The sequence below is a fragment of the Tachyglossus aculeatus genome, chromosome 21 (assembly GCF_015852505.1).
Source record: "Tachyglossus aculeatus isolate mTacAcu1 chromosome 21, mTacAcu1.pri, whole genome shotgun sequence".
NCBI lineage: Eukaryota > Metazoa > Chordata > Mammalia > Monotremata > Tachyglossidae > Tachyglossus > Tachyglossus aculeatus.
Window position 1 is genome coordinate 5280970 of NC_052086.1, and position 14883 is coordinate 5295852.

A 14883-nucleotide genomic window follows, 5' to 3' on the forward strand; every position below is an offset into this window, starting at 1 on the left:
GAGCGCGCGCCGGGCGGCGGAGGGCGCAGGCGCCGTGGGCGGTGCAGGGGCGGGGATCGGCCGCCAGGGGGCGCCGGCGGGGATGTCGGGCGATGGGCTGTGCGGAGCGTGGAGCGCAGTGTCCGAGCGGCGGCGGCCGCGGCGGCGGCGGCGAGGCGGGGAGGAGCACGACCAGCTCGGGGCGCTGCAGCGACGGATCCGGGAGGCCCGGTAATAATTAGAATAATAATAGCAATAATCGTAATAATAATAACAATAATAGTAATAATAGTAATAAGGATGATGGCGTTTATTAAGCGCTTACCATGTGCCAAGCCCTGTTCTAAGCGCTGGGGAGGTTACCAGGTGATCAGGTTGGCCCACTGGGGGCTCACAGTCTTCATCCCCATTTGACAGTCTTCATCCCCATTTATTTATTTTTTTAATGGTATTTATTACGTGCTTACTGCGTGCAAAGCACCGTTCTAAGCCCTGGGGAGGTTACAAGGTGATCAGGTTGGCTCACAGTCTTCATCCCCATTTGACAGTCCTCATCCTCATTTATTTTTTTTAATGGTATTTATTAACTGCTTACTGTGTGCAAAGCACCATTCTAAGCGCAGGGGAGGTTACAAAGTGATCAGGTTGTCCCACTGGGGGCTCACAGTCTTCATCCCTGTTTGACAGTCTTCATCCCCATTAATTTATTTTTTTAATGGTATTTAGTTAGTGCTTACTGTGTGCAAAGCACCATTCTAAGCGCTGGGGAGGTTACAAGGTGAACAGGTTGTCCCACTGGGGGCTCACAGTCTTCATCCCCATTTATTTTTTTTTAATGGTATTTATTAAGTGCTTACTATGTGGCAAAGCACCGTTCTAAGCGCTGGGGAGGTTACAAGGGGATCAGGTTGTCCCACTGGGGGCTCACAGTCTTCATCCCCATTTGACAGTCTTCATCCCCATGTATTTATTTTTTAAATGGTATTAAGTGCTTACTGTGCACAAAGCACCGTTCTAAGCGTTGGGGAGGTTACAAGGTGATCAGGTTGGCCCACTATGGGCTCACAGTCTTCATCCCCATTTGATCTTCATCCCTATTTGACAGTCTTCATCCCCATTTATTAATTTTTTTAATGGTATTTATTAAGTGCTTACTATGTGCAAAGCGCCTTTCTAAGCTCAGGGGAGGTTACAAGGTGATCAGGTTGGCGCACTGTGGACTCACAGTCTTCATCCCCATTTGATCTTCATCCCTATTTGACAGTCTTCATCCCCATTTATTTATTTTTTTAATGGTATTTATTAAGTGCTTACTATGTGCAAAGCGCCTTTCTAAGCTCAGGGGAGGTTACAAGGTGATCAGGTTGGCCCACTGTGGGCTCACAGTCTTCATCCCCATTTGATCTTCATCCCTATTTGACAGTCTTCATCCCCATTTATTTATTTTTTTAATGGTATTTATTAAGTGCTTACTATGTGCAAAGCGCCTTTCTAAGCTCAGGGGAGGTTACAAGGTGATCAGGTTGTCCCACTGTGGGCTCACAGTCTTCATCCCCATTTGACCGTCTTCATCCCCATTTATTTTTAATGGCATTTAAGCGTTTACTATGTGCAAAGCACTGTTCTAAGGGCTGGGAGATTACAAGGTGATCAGGTTGTCCCACTGGGGGCTCACGGTCTTCATCCCCATTTATTTTTTTTTAATGGTATTTATTAAGTGCTTACTGTGTGCAAAGCACCGTTCTAAGCTCTGGGGAGGTTACAAGGTGATCAGGTTGTCTCACAGTCTTCATCCCTATTTGACAGTCTTCATCCCTATTTGACAGTCTTCATCCCCATTTATTTATTTTTTTAATGGTATTTATTAAGTGCTTACTGTGTGCAAAGCACCGTTCTAAGCGCTGGGGAGGTTACAAGGTGATCAGGTTGTCCCAGGGGGGGCTCACAGTCTTCATCCCCATTTGATCTTCATCCCCATTTGACAGTCTTCATCCCCCTTTATTTTTTTTAATGATATTTATTAAGTGCTTACTATGTGCAAAGCACCTTTCTACACGCAGGGGAGGTTACAAGGTGATCAGGTTGTCCCACTGGGGGCTCACAGTCTTCATCCCCATTTGACAGTCTTCATCCCCATTTTTTTTTTAATGGCATTTAAGCGCTTACTGTGTGCAAAGCACTGTTCTAAGCGCTGGGGAGATTACAAGGAGATCAGGTTGTCCCACTGGGGGCTTACAGTCTTCATCCCCATTTATTTATTTTTTTAATGGTATTTATTAAGTGCTTACTGTGTGCAAAGCACCGTTCTAAGCGCTGGGAAGGTTACAAGGTGATCAGGTTGTCCCACTGGGGGCTCACAGTCTTCGTCCCCATTTATTTTTTTTTAATGGTATTTATTAAGTGCTTACTATGTGGCAAAGCACCGGTCTAAGCGCTGGGGAGGATACAAAGTGATCAGGTTGTCCCACTGGGAGCTCACAGTCTTCATCCCCATTTGACAGTCTTCATCCCCATTTATTTATTTTTTTAATGGTATTAAGTGCTTACTGTGCGCAAAGCACCGTTCTAAGCGCTGGGGAGGTTACAAGGTTATCAGGTTGTCCCACTGGGGGCTCACAGTCTTCATCCCCATATGACAGTCTTCATTCCCATTTATTTATTTTTTTAATGGTATTAAGTGCTTACTGTGCGCAAAGCACCGTTCTAAGCGTTGGGGAGGTTACAAGGTGATCAGGTTGGCCCACTGTGGGCTCACAGTCTTCATCCCCATTTGATCTTCATCCCTATTTGACAGTCTTCATCCCCATTTATTTATTTTTTAATGGTATTTATTAAGTGCTTACTATGTGCAAAGCGCCTTTCTAAGCTCAGGGGAGGTTACAGGGGGACCAGGTTGTCTCACTGGGGGCTCACAGTCTTCATCCCCATTTGACCGTCTTCATCCCCATTTATTTTTAATGGCATTTAAGCGCTTACTATGTGCAAAGCACTGTTCTAAGGGCTGGGAGGTTACAAAGTGATCAGGTTGTCCCACTGGGGGCTCACGGTCTTCATCCCCATTTATTTTTTTTAATGGTATTTATTAAGTGCTTACTGTGTGCAAAGCACCGTTCTAAGCGCTGGGGAGGTTACAAGGTGATCAGGTTGGCCTACTGGGGGCTCACAGTCTTCATCCCTATTTGACAGTCTTCATCCCCATTTATTTTTTTTTAATGGTATTTATTAAGTGCTTACTGTGTGCAGAGCACCGTTCTAAGCACTGGGAAGGTTACAAGCTGATCAGGTTGTCCCACTGGGGGCTCACAGTCTTCATCCGCATTTATTTTTTTTAATGGTATTTATTAAGGGCTTACTATGTGGCAAAGCACCGTTCTAAGTGCTGGGGAGGTTACAAGGTGATCAGGTTGGCCCACTGGGGGCTCACAGTCTTCATCCCCATCTGACAGTCTTTATCCCCATTTATTTTTTTTTAATGGTATTTATTAAGTGCTTACTGTGTGCAAAGCACCGTTCTAAGCACTGGGGAGGTTACAAGGTGATCAGGTTGGCCTACTGGAGGCTCACAGTCTTCATCCCTATTTGACAGTCTTCATCCCCATTTATTTTTTTTTAATGGTATTTATTAAGTGCTTACTGTGTGCAAAGCAGCGTTCTAAGCACTGGGGAGGTTACAAGGTGATCAGGTTGGCCCACTGGGGGCTCACAGTCTTCATCCCCATTTTGACAGTATTCATCCCCATTTATTTATTTTTTAATGGTAGTTATTAAGTGCTTACTGTGTGCAAAGCACCGTTCTAAGCACTGTGGAGGTTACAAGGTGATCAGATTGTCCCACTGGGGGCTCACAGTCTTCATCCTCATTTGACAGTCTTCATCCCCATTTATTTATTTTTTTAATGGTATTTATTAAGTGCTTACTGTGTGCAAAGCACCGTTCTAAGCCCTCGGGAGGTTACAAGGTGATCAGGTTGTCCCACTGGAGGCTCACAGACTTCATCCCCATTTGACAGTCTTCATCCCCATTTATTTATTTTTTTAATGGTATTTATTAAGTGCTTATTGTGTGCAAAGCACCGTTCTAAGCGCAGGGGAGGTTACAAGGTGACCAGGTTGTCCCACTGGGGGCTCACAGTCTTCATCCCCATTTGACAGTCTTCATCCCCATTTATTTTTAATAGCATTTAAGCGCTTACTATGCGCAAGGCACTGTTGTAAGGGCTGGGAGGTTACAAGGTGATCAGGTTGTCCCACTGGGGGCTCACAGTCTTCATCCCCATTTATTTTTTTTTAATGGTATTTATCAAGTGGTTACTGTGTGCAAAGCACCGTTCTAAGCTTTGGGGAGGTTACAAGGTGATCAGGTTGTCTCACAGTCTTCATCCCCATTTGACAGTCTTCATCCCCATTTATTTATTTTTTAATGGTATTTATTAAGTGCTTACTGTGTGCAAAGCACCGTCCTAAGTGCTGGGGAGGATACAAGGTGATCAGGTTGTCTCACAGTCTTCATCCCCATTTGACAGTCTTCATCCTCATTTATTTTTTTAATGGTATTTATTAAGTGCTTACTGTGTGCAAAGCACCGTTCTAAGCACTTGGGAGGTTACAAGGTGATCAGGTTGTCCCACTGGGGGCTCACAGTCTTCATCCTCATTTGACAGTCTTCGTCCCCATTTATTTATTTTTTTAATGGTATTTATTAAGTGCTTACTGTGTGCAAAGCACCGTTCTAAGCCCTCGGGAGGTTACAAGGTGATCAGGTTGTCCCACTGGGGGCTCACAGTCTTCATCCCCATTTGACAGTCTTCATCCCCATTTATTTATTTTTTTAATGGTATTTATTAAGTGCTTATTGTGTGCAAAGCACCGTTCTAAGCGCAGGGGAGGTTACAAGGTGACCAGGTTGTCCCACTGGGGGCTCACAGTCTTCATCCCCATTTGACAGTCTTCATCCCCATTTATTTTTAATAGCATTTAAGCGCTTACTATGTGCAAAGCACTGTTCTAAGGGCTTGGAGGTTGCAAGGTGATCAGGTTGTCCCACTGGGGGCTCACAGTCTTCATCCCCATTTATTTTTTTTTAATGGTATTTATCAAGTGGTTACTGTGTGCAAAGCACCGTTCTAAGCTTTGGGGAGGTTACAAGGTGATCAGGTTGTCTCACAGTCTTCATCCCCATTTGACAGTCTTCATCCCCATTTATTTATTTTTTAATGGTATTTATTAAGTGCTTACTGTGTGCAAAGCACCGTCCTAAGTGCTGGAGAGGATACAAGGTGATCAGGTTGTCTCACAGTCTTCATCCCCATTTGACAGTCTTCATCCCCATTTATTTATTTTTTAATGGTATTTATTAAGTGCTTACTGTGTGCAAAGCACCGTTCTAAGCTCTGGGGAGGTTACAAGGTGATCAGGTTGTCCCACTTGGGGCTCACAGTCTTCATCCCCATTTATTTTTTTTAATGGTATTTATTAAGTGCTTACTATGTGGCAAAGCACCGTTCTAAGCGCTGGGGAGGTTACAAGGTGATCAGGTAGGCCCACTGGGGGCTCACAGTCTTCCTCCCCATTTGACAGTCTTCATCCCCACTTATTTTTTTTTAATGGTATTTATTAAGTGCTTACTGTGTACAAAGCACCGCTCTAAGCGCTGGGGAGGTTAGAAGGTGATCAGGTTGGCCCACTGGGGGCTCACAGTCTTCATCCCCATTTTGACAGTATTCATCCCCATTTATTTATTTTTTAATGGTTTTTATTAAGTGCTTACTGTGTGCAAAGCACCGTTCTAAGCGCTGGGGAGGTTACAAGGTGATCAGGTTGTCCCATTGGGGGCTCACGGTCTTCATCCCCATTTGACAGTCTTCATCCCCATTTTTTTTTAATGGCATTTAAGTGCTTCCTATGTGCAAAGCACTGTTCTAAGCCCTGAGGAGGTTACAGGGTGATCAGGTTGTCCCATGTGGGGCTCACAGTCTTCATCCTCATTTGACAGTCTTCATCCCCATTTATTTATTTATTTTTAATGGTATTAAGTGCTTACTATGTGCAAAGCACCGTTCTAAGCGCTGGGGAGGTTACAAGGTGATCAGGTTTTCCCACTGGGGGCTCACAGTCTTCATCCCCATTTATTTTTTTTTAATGGCATTTGTTAAGTGCTTACTATGTGCAAAGCACCGTTCTAAGCGCTGGGGAGGCCTTCCCAGACTGAGCCCCTTCCTTCCTCTGCCCCACGTCCCCCCTCCAACCCCGCATCTTACCTCCTTCCCGTCCCCACAGCACCTGTATATATGTATATATGTTTGTACATATTTATTACTCTATTTATTTATTTTACTTGTACCTATCTATTCTATTTAATTTATTTTGTTTGTATGTTTGGTTTTGTTCTCTGTCTCCCCCTTCTAGACTGTGAGCCCACTGTTGGGTAGGGACTGTCTCTATATGTTGCCAGCTTGTACTTCCTAAGCGCTTAGTACAGTGCTCTGCACACAGTAAGCGCTCAATAAATACGATTGATTGATTGATTGATTGATTACAAGGTGATCAGGTTGTCCCACTGGGGGCTCACAGTCTTCATCCCCATTTGACAGTCTTCATCCCCATTTATTTATTTTTTTAATGGTATTAAGTGCTTACTGTGTGCAAAGCACCGTTCTAAGCGCTGGGGAGGTTACAAGGTGATCAGGTTGGCCCACTGGGGGCTCACGGGGGGCCCGGGGTTAGTGGGGTCCATCATTGATTCATTCAAACGTTGGTTTGGTTGGACGGCTCCGTGGTGCCCGACACGGGCCTCTCCAGGGCTTGGGGGATGAGTCTTCTAGACTGTGAGCCCACTGTTGGGTAGGGACCGTCTCTATTGTACTTCCCAAGCGCTTAGTACAGTGCTCTACACACAGTAAGTGCTCAATAAATACAATTGAATGAACCCCCCCGCCTTACCTCCTTCCCTTCCCCACAGCACCTGTATATATGTATATATGTTTGTACAGATTTATTACTCTATTTTACTTGTACATATCTATTCTATTGATTTTATTTTGTTGATATGTTTTGTTCTCTGTCTCCCCCTTCTAGACTGTGAGCCCAGTGTTGGTTAGGGACCGTCTCTATATGTTGCCAACTTGGACTTCCCAAGCACTTAGTACAGTGCTCTGCACACAGTAAGCGCTCAATAAATATGATTGAATGAGCCCCCCCCCCCCCTTACCTCCTTCCCTTCCCCACGGCACCTGTATATATGTATATATGTTTGTATGGATTTATTACTCTATTTTACTTGTACATATCTATTCTATTTATTTTATTTTGTTAATATGTTTTGTTTTGTTCTCTGTCTCCCCCTTCTAGACTGTGAGCCCAATGTTGGGTAGGGACCATCTCCATATGTTGCCGACTTGTACTTCCCAAGCGCTTAGTACAGTGCTCTGCACACAGTAAGCGCACAATAAATACGATTGATTGATTCACCCCATTTGACAGTCTTCATCCTCCTTTTTTTTTTTTAATGGTAGTTATTAAGCCCTACTTAATGGTATTGGTATTTATTTATTTATTTAATGGTATTTATTAAGTCCCTTCAAGGCCCTACTGAGAGCCCACCTCCTCCAGGAGGCCTTCCCAGACTGAGTCCCCTCCTTCCTCTCCCCCTCCTTCTCCTCTCCATCCTCCCCCCGCCTTACCTCCTTCCCCTCCCCACAGCACCTGTATATATGTATATATGTTTGTATGTATTTATTACTCTATTTTATTTGTACATATTTATTCTCTTTATTTTATTTTAATACGTTTTGTTTTGTTCTCTGTCTCCCCCTTATAGACTGCGAACCCGCTGTTGGGTAGGGACCGTCTCTATATGTTGCCAACTTGTACTTGTACTTCCCAAGTGCTTAGTACAGTGCTCTCCACCCAGTAAGCGCTCAATAAATACGATTGAATGAATGAATGAATTAAGCACCTACTATGTGCAAAGCACTGTTCTAAATGCCAGGGAGGTTACAAGGTGATCAGGTAGTCCCACTGGGGGCTCACAGTCTTCATTAATTAATTTTTATTAATTTTTTTCAATGGCATTTGTTCATTCATTCAATCCCCAGGAGGCTGGTTGACCTTGGGCAACTCACTTCCCTTCTCTGGGCCTCATTCCCCTAATCTGGAAAATGGGCAGATTTATTATGGGAAATTGTTCAGATTTATTACTCTATTTATTTTACTTGTACATATTTACTATTCTATTTATTTTGTTAATATGTTTTGTTTTGTTGTCTGTCTCCCCCTTCTAGACTGTGGGCCCACTGTTGGGTAGGGACCATCTCTATTTGTTACCAACTTGTACTTCCCAAGCGCTTAGTACAGTGCTCTGTGCACAGTAAGCGCTCAATAAATACGATTGAATGAATGAATGGACTTGTACTTCCCAAGCACTTAGTACAGTGCTGTGCACACAGTAAGCGCTCAATAAATACAAATGAATGAATGAATGGGCATGGAGACTGGGAGCCCCACGGTGGGGGGGGGGGGGGGGGGGCAGGGCCTGTTTCCAACCCCATTTGCCTGTACCCTCCCCAGCGCTCAGTACAGTGCCCTGCACATAGAGCTAATAAATAACATTATTAATGACACATTAATAAATAACATTATTATCGAAGCTCCTCTGCCACTAATCTCACCGTGCCTCGTTCTCGCCTGTCCCGCCGTCGACCCCTGGCTCACGTCATCCTCCGGGCCTGGAATGCCCTCCCTCTGCCCATCCGCCAAGCTAGCTCTCTTCCTCCCTTCAAGGCCGTACTGAGAGCTCACCTCCTCCAGGAGGCCTTCCCACACTGAGCCCCTTCCTTCCTCTCCCCCTCGTCCCCCTCTCCATCCCCCCATCTTACCTCCTTCCCTTCCCCACAGCACCTGTATATATGTATATATGTTTGTACATATTTATTACTCTATTTATTTATTTATTTTACTTGTACATATCTATTCTATTTATTTTATTTTGTTAGTATGCTTGGTTTTGTTCTCTGTCTCCCCCTTTTAGACTGTGAGCCCACTGTTGGGTAGGGACCGTCTCTATATGTTGCCAACTTGTACTTCCCAAGCACTTAGTACAGTGCTCTGCACACAGTAAGCGCTCAGTAAATACGATTGATTGATTGATTGACTTGAAGGAACAGTGTAGGGTAATAATAATAATAATACTGATGGTATTTGTTAAGTGCTTACTATGTGCAAAGCACTGTTCTAAGCGCTGGGGGTTACAAGGTAATCAGGTTGTCCCACGGGGGGCTTAGTTTTCATCCCCATTTTACAGGTGAGGGAACTGAGGCCCAGAGAAGTGAAGTGACCTACCCAAAGTCACACAGCACACATGTGGCGGAGCCAGGATTAGAACCCATGACCTCTGACTCCAAAGCCCGGGCTCTTTCCGCTGGGCCACACTGCTTCTCCGAGGGTAGCGGTTAGAGCCCAGGCCCGGGAGCCACAAGGACCTGGGTTCTCGTCCTGGCTCCACCACCTGTCTGCTGGGTGACCCTGGGCCCGGTCACTTCACTTCTCTGGGCCTCCCTTTCCTCCTCTGGAAAATGGGGATGAAGACCGGGAGCCCCACGTGGGGCAGGGACCGTGCTCCCCCAGATCTGTGTGTATCCACCCCAGCACTTAGTACAGTGCCTGGCACCTAGGAAGCGCTTAACAAGTACCATTTTTGTTTGTTTTTCCTAAAAAGTACTGACTTTATCCTTTGTTATCGACAGGGAGAAACTGCTGATGTCAGACTTCTGGGAGGCGACAAAGGGTAGGTCACCGTGGGCGGTGTCATCCTCCCAACCCCCCGCCCCCCAACCGAGGGACCCCAAGCGTCGGCTCGGACCACCAAAAATCCATCCCCCAGCACACTTTAGTTTCATAGCGTGCAATCCACCTCAAACGGTCCGGTCACCCGGGCCACGGCCCACAGAGCGAAGCGTTTAGTACAGCGCTCCGCAGAAAGACAGCGCGCAATAAACACCGTTGATTGATCCTTGTCGCTCAAGAACCCTTAAAAAAGGAACATTTGTTTTTTAAACCCTGGCTTATTTAAAAACTCGAAGCGGTGAGCCCATCCCATCATTAAATCAGAAGCTCCGTCCGCTTCTGACAACCGCATCTTTATGTCGACTTGGGTTCGAGTTCCGCTGCGCCCCTGGCCTGCTGTTGGACCGTAGCTTTTCTGCAACTCAGTTTCCTCATCTGTAAAACGAGGATACGATGCCCATTCTCCTTCGTTAGACCGTGAGGCCCATGTAGGACAGGGACCGTGTCCGAACCGGTCCTCTGACATCCACCTCAGAGCTTGGCGCACGCTTCAGATGCAATCATTATCTCCGATTGCAAGCTTTCGAAATTAGGAAGGGCGTCCCTGTCTCTAAAATAATTTCCGTGCCAAGCGGCGCTTGCCGGAAGGATGGGGCAAAATTCTCTTCTCCTTCTTTCTACTCCTAACCGGAGCGTCTCTGGGTCGAACACCGTACCGAGCCCAGCAGGAGGTCTAAGAGGATGGGGTCGGACGGTCTCCCCCACCGCCACGGGAGCTCACAGCCTGAGACGGAAGGAGGGCGGAGCCGGAGCCCCCCGTTTTACCAATGAGGAAACCGAGGCCCTGAGAAGTCGGGCGACGGGCCCGAGGTGACCCAGAGCCAGCCAGAGGCCGAGGTGGGGTCGGAGAGAAAGGCGAATCAGCCCAGTGGGTCGATTCGCTTTCTCCCCTCTGTTGCCCGTTGCAGGGTCCGTGAGCCAGTGCCTCCGGAGGCAGCGGGAACAGATCCAGGGAACGGCGAGGCCCGTCGCGGAAATCCTGGGCGGCCTCTGCCTGGCGCCGGCGGAGCCGGGTGTCCCGGGTGCGAGCCCCGAGGCCGAGCCGCCTCCGAGCCCGTCCGCCCGCAAGTGCGTGTGCTACGGCCTCGGCAACTTCGCGTCCTGTGTAACTGCCCGCTTCCAGCTGGCCTTTCTGCTGCTGCTCCTGGAACACGTGCAGGTGTGTGTGTGGGAGGGGGTCCCCACAGACCCATCGGCGGGGCCCCTGAGCCCCCCACCACGTCTGATCCCGCCCCTTCCCACAGATCCCGAGGAATCACTGCTCCGTCTTCGATCCCGCGTTTTCCCCGCTGGAAATCGCCGTCCTTGACGGCCTGGGTGTCACCGTGCTCCAGGAGAACGAGGTGGGAGGCCCAGGAGGAGGCGGCGGCCTCCGCGCCGGGCACTGGGCGAGGCGGTGCCAGGGTGGGACGGGGAATGGGAGGGGGTGAGCCCTTCGGACCCAGTCCCCATCCTCCATGAGACTTCCCAGGGCAAGCGGGTGGGAGGCAGCGATCCGGACTGACTGGTCGACGGTCTTTGTGGGGTGCTGACCGTGCGCAGAGCACTGCACTGAGCGCTGGGGAGAAGGCCCTCCGGCCGAGCGGATCGACCCGCCGGGTGCCCGCCCATAAGGAGCTAACGGGGGCTGAGAAGAGCCAACGGGCCAGCTGCTCGCCTTGGGAAACAGGGTGCCCGGCCCCTTGGCACACCTCGGGTCTTCCCCCCTGCCAGAAATCCTGCCTCTCACCGAATTAAAACCCCCTTACATCCCACGAAAGGGCAAGCCGCTCTTCTCCCCCAAACCCCCTGCCAGGCGTTTCACCAGTCGCGGGCACCTGCAGGAGCAGCAAGGCCTAATCGAGGGAGCCAGGGCCTGGTAGTCCAAGGGTTTGGGTTCGAATTCCGTCTCCGAGACCTGTGCTCTTTCCACTAGGCCGTGAGGGGAGCAGGCCTCTAATCAAGATGATAATAGCAGTAATGATAACTGTGTTTTTTTCTGGTTGTTTATTACGTGCTTGGCCCTCTTAAGCACCGGGTAAGATGCGAGATCATCAGGTACAGCGCTCTGCACACAGTAAGCGCTCAATAAATACAATGGATCAAGCCGGACACACGGGGCTTACGGTCTAAGCAGAGGGATAAGTGGCATGAAATTCCCATTTTACGGATGAATAAGGGGAGGAGCCGGGCGTAGGACCCCGGTCTTCTGGCTTCAGTGTACGGTGCCTGGCACGTAGTAAGCGCTTAACAAATACCGCAATCATTACTATCATTATCAGGGGTCCGAGGGGAGGGTGAAAGGAGCTGGGACGCCGAGGGCAGAGGTGCCCCCGGGACTGACGAAGGGGTCGGGGTGCCCCCTGACAGGAAGGAAAGCGCAGCGTGGGAGACGAGTCCACCCTCTTCTACATGGTCCACTGCGGGACGGCTCTATACAACAACCTGCTGTGGAGCAACTGGTCCGTCGACGCCCTGGCCAGGACGGTCATCGTCGGGAACAGCTTCGGCGGGATCCGGGAGCGGTGGGTAGCGGGCGCCGGGCGGGCGGGCAGGGGATGCCACCGCCGGGGAAATCTCCTCTTCCTCCACCCATGACCCCTCTGGCCGTTCACAGGTTAGCCACGCGCATCTTCCTGCGAGACTACCCCTACATGGCCAAGGTATCGCCGGGGGCAACGGGGTGTGGGCGGTCCGGGGCTCATGTCCATTTTCCTAGCGTCCAGCACAGCGCTCTGCACACTCCGAGCCCTCAGTGCTACAGGCACCCGAGCCTTTCCGTTCCCTGACAGATCCCCGTCGCGTAGGAGCGCCGAAGCAGCGTGGCCTAGTGGTTAGAGCCCCAGCCTGGGAGGCAGAAGGTCATGGGTTCTAATCCCTGCTCCCCCTTTGTCTGCTGTGTGACCTTGAGCAAGTCACTTCACTTCTCTGGGCCTTAGAGACCTCATCTGAAAAATGGGGTTAGAGAGTCTGAGCCCCACGTGGGACAGGGACTGTGTCCAACCCAGTTTGCTTATTTCCCCCCACAGCGCTTAGTTCAGTGTCCAGCACACAGTAAACACTTAAGTGCTTAGAACAGTGCTTTGCACATAGTAAATGCTTAACAAGTGCTTAGAACAGTGCTTTGCACATAGTAAGCACTTAACAAATGCCATCATTATTAAGCACCACAGTTATTGTTACTGTTCTCTGGGCCTCAGTCACCTCACGTGTAAAATGGGGATTGAGACTGTGGGGCAGGGACTGTGTCCAACCCAATTTGCCTGCATCCACCCCAGCTGTTAGTACAGTGTCTGCCACATAGCGCTTAGCAAATGCTATCATTATCATTTGACACCTACTGAGTTCCCCGGAGCGCCGGACCGAGCGTCTGGGAGAGGACGATCCAGTTGAGCTGGTGGTAGAGGCGTCCTCTGCCCTTGAGCAGTTGGCTCGAGGGGTTGGACAGGGGTTCCTGGGCCCCCGACAGGCTGGCACAGGCCGGGCACCACGCGGGTTGGAATCCAAGCTAAGGGGCGTCACTGCTCAAGGCAGAGATCTCGGCCCGGGCCTCCGGGCTTCCACCTCCCCATCCGTGGGGCAGCCCCCGGCCAGAAAGCTCACCCCACCCCGGGGCCGGTGAGGAGGAGGATGGTGGGATTTGTTCCGCGCTCACTACGTGTCAAGCACCATTCTAAGCGCCGGGGGAGAGCCAAGCTAACCGGGTTGGACCCAGTCCCGGCCCCACATGGGGCTCACACTCTCAATCCCTGTTTTCCAGATGAGGGAACTGAGGCCCAGAGAAGTGAAGTGACTTGGCCGGGGTCACACAGCAGACGAGGCGCGGAACCGGGATTAGAACCCGGAAGGGGCTCTATCCACTAGGCCACACTGACCGTATTGTGTTTTCCAAGCGCTTAGTACAGCGCTCTGTAAATACAAATGATACTCAGTAATACTCCCGGCCTGGACAGCTTCTCCTCGGTGTCCATTTTCAGCCCCCCCACCCCCCTACCCTGACAACTGCTCGATGCCGACACGGCCCGCTCCGACCCACCCGGGAGACCCCTCGGCCGCGAGAGGGGCCGCCGAGGGCCACCAAACCCATTCTCAGACCGCGCCCGGGCCAGAGACAGGCGCGAGACCCAAGTGTGACGCTGTCTTCTTCCTCCTCCGCCCCCCCACCCTTCAGATCTTAAAAGGAACGGAAGAAGTGGCCTTCCCCCAGACCCCCGACTACATGGACGTTTTTAATGACACTTCCCTCCACTGGTTCCCGGTGCCCAAACTGAAAGAGCTGCCGCTGCAGGTGTGGCTCTTCCGGGAGGAACCGGACTACAGGGACTGTGACCAGCTGGAGATCATCAGGAGGCGGGAAGGCCCGGGGAGCGCAGCGCCCACCGACGGGCTTGCGATCCACTGAGGCAACCCCCCCGGCCCTCCGCCCACCCCTGCCGCCCTCATCTCTGGCACCGCGTAGCTACGAGATGCCCTAGGCCCGCCCTCCGATCCGTCAATAGCATCCCTTGAGCGGTGCCGACTCCAGGTAGGTCATCGGACTAAGTAGAGGGGGTAGCACGATCCCTGCCCGCGGGGACCTGACGGGTCGGCGCAGGAACCGGACGTGAGGAGGAGAAGTGACAGAGGAGCGGCTGAAAAGGAACCCCGGTGTTCTGGGGCTGGATGAGGGCTGACCGTCCGAGGGCTTGAGGGGAACAGGCCTAATGCGCGCAGGCGATGGAGAAGGGAGGGAGGACCCGGCTGCCTGGAGGAGTTGGGAAACTGGTGCCAGTCTGTGGGAGGGGGTGGTGAGGGAGTAAACTGGACAAAAAGCCCAGAATTCCTCTGGCCCGCTCAACAGCTTCTGCCCTGTTATTTAGGGTTCTCAGGTGATGTGACCTTTTGCATAATCACAATATTAAAAAATAAAAATCACGCCAGTCCATCTTAGGTGCTCACTACATCCCAAGACGGGGGACGGGGGGGAGAATGATCCGACACGACCCACCCCCGCAACCCGGGGTGTCCCATCCTCCCTAATTTCCAGCCGAGACAGCCCAGGGAGGCGAAGCCCCCGCCCCAGGTTGCATGGCCAACCGGCGGCGC

At 50.3% G+C, this 14883-nt stretch overlaps 1 protein-coding gene across 1 annotated transcript; it reads left to right on the top strand.

Annotated features, from left to right (window-relative positions):
• Positions 1 to 82: 82 nt before the first annotated feature.
• SRRD (SRR1 domain containing) lies at positions 83 to 14809 on the top strand. Its single transcript, XM_038762385.1, has 7 exons — positions 83 to 210; positions 9720 to 9760; positions 10728 to 10978; positions 11064 to 11162; positions 12169 to 12323; positions 12416 to 12461; positions 13970 to 14809. Exons 1-7 carry the CDS (start codon positions 83 to 85, stop codon positions 14198 to 14200), a joined length of 951 nt encoding a protein of 316 aa, XP_038618313.1. The 3' UTR covers positions 14201 to 14809.
• The last annotated feature ends 74 nt before the right edge of the window (positions 14810 to 14883 follow it).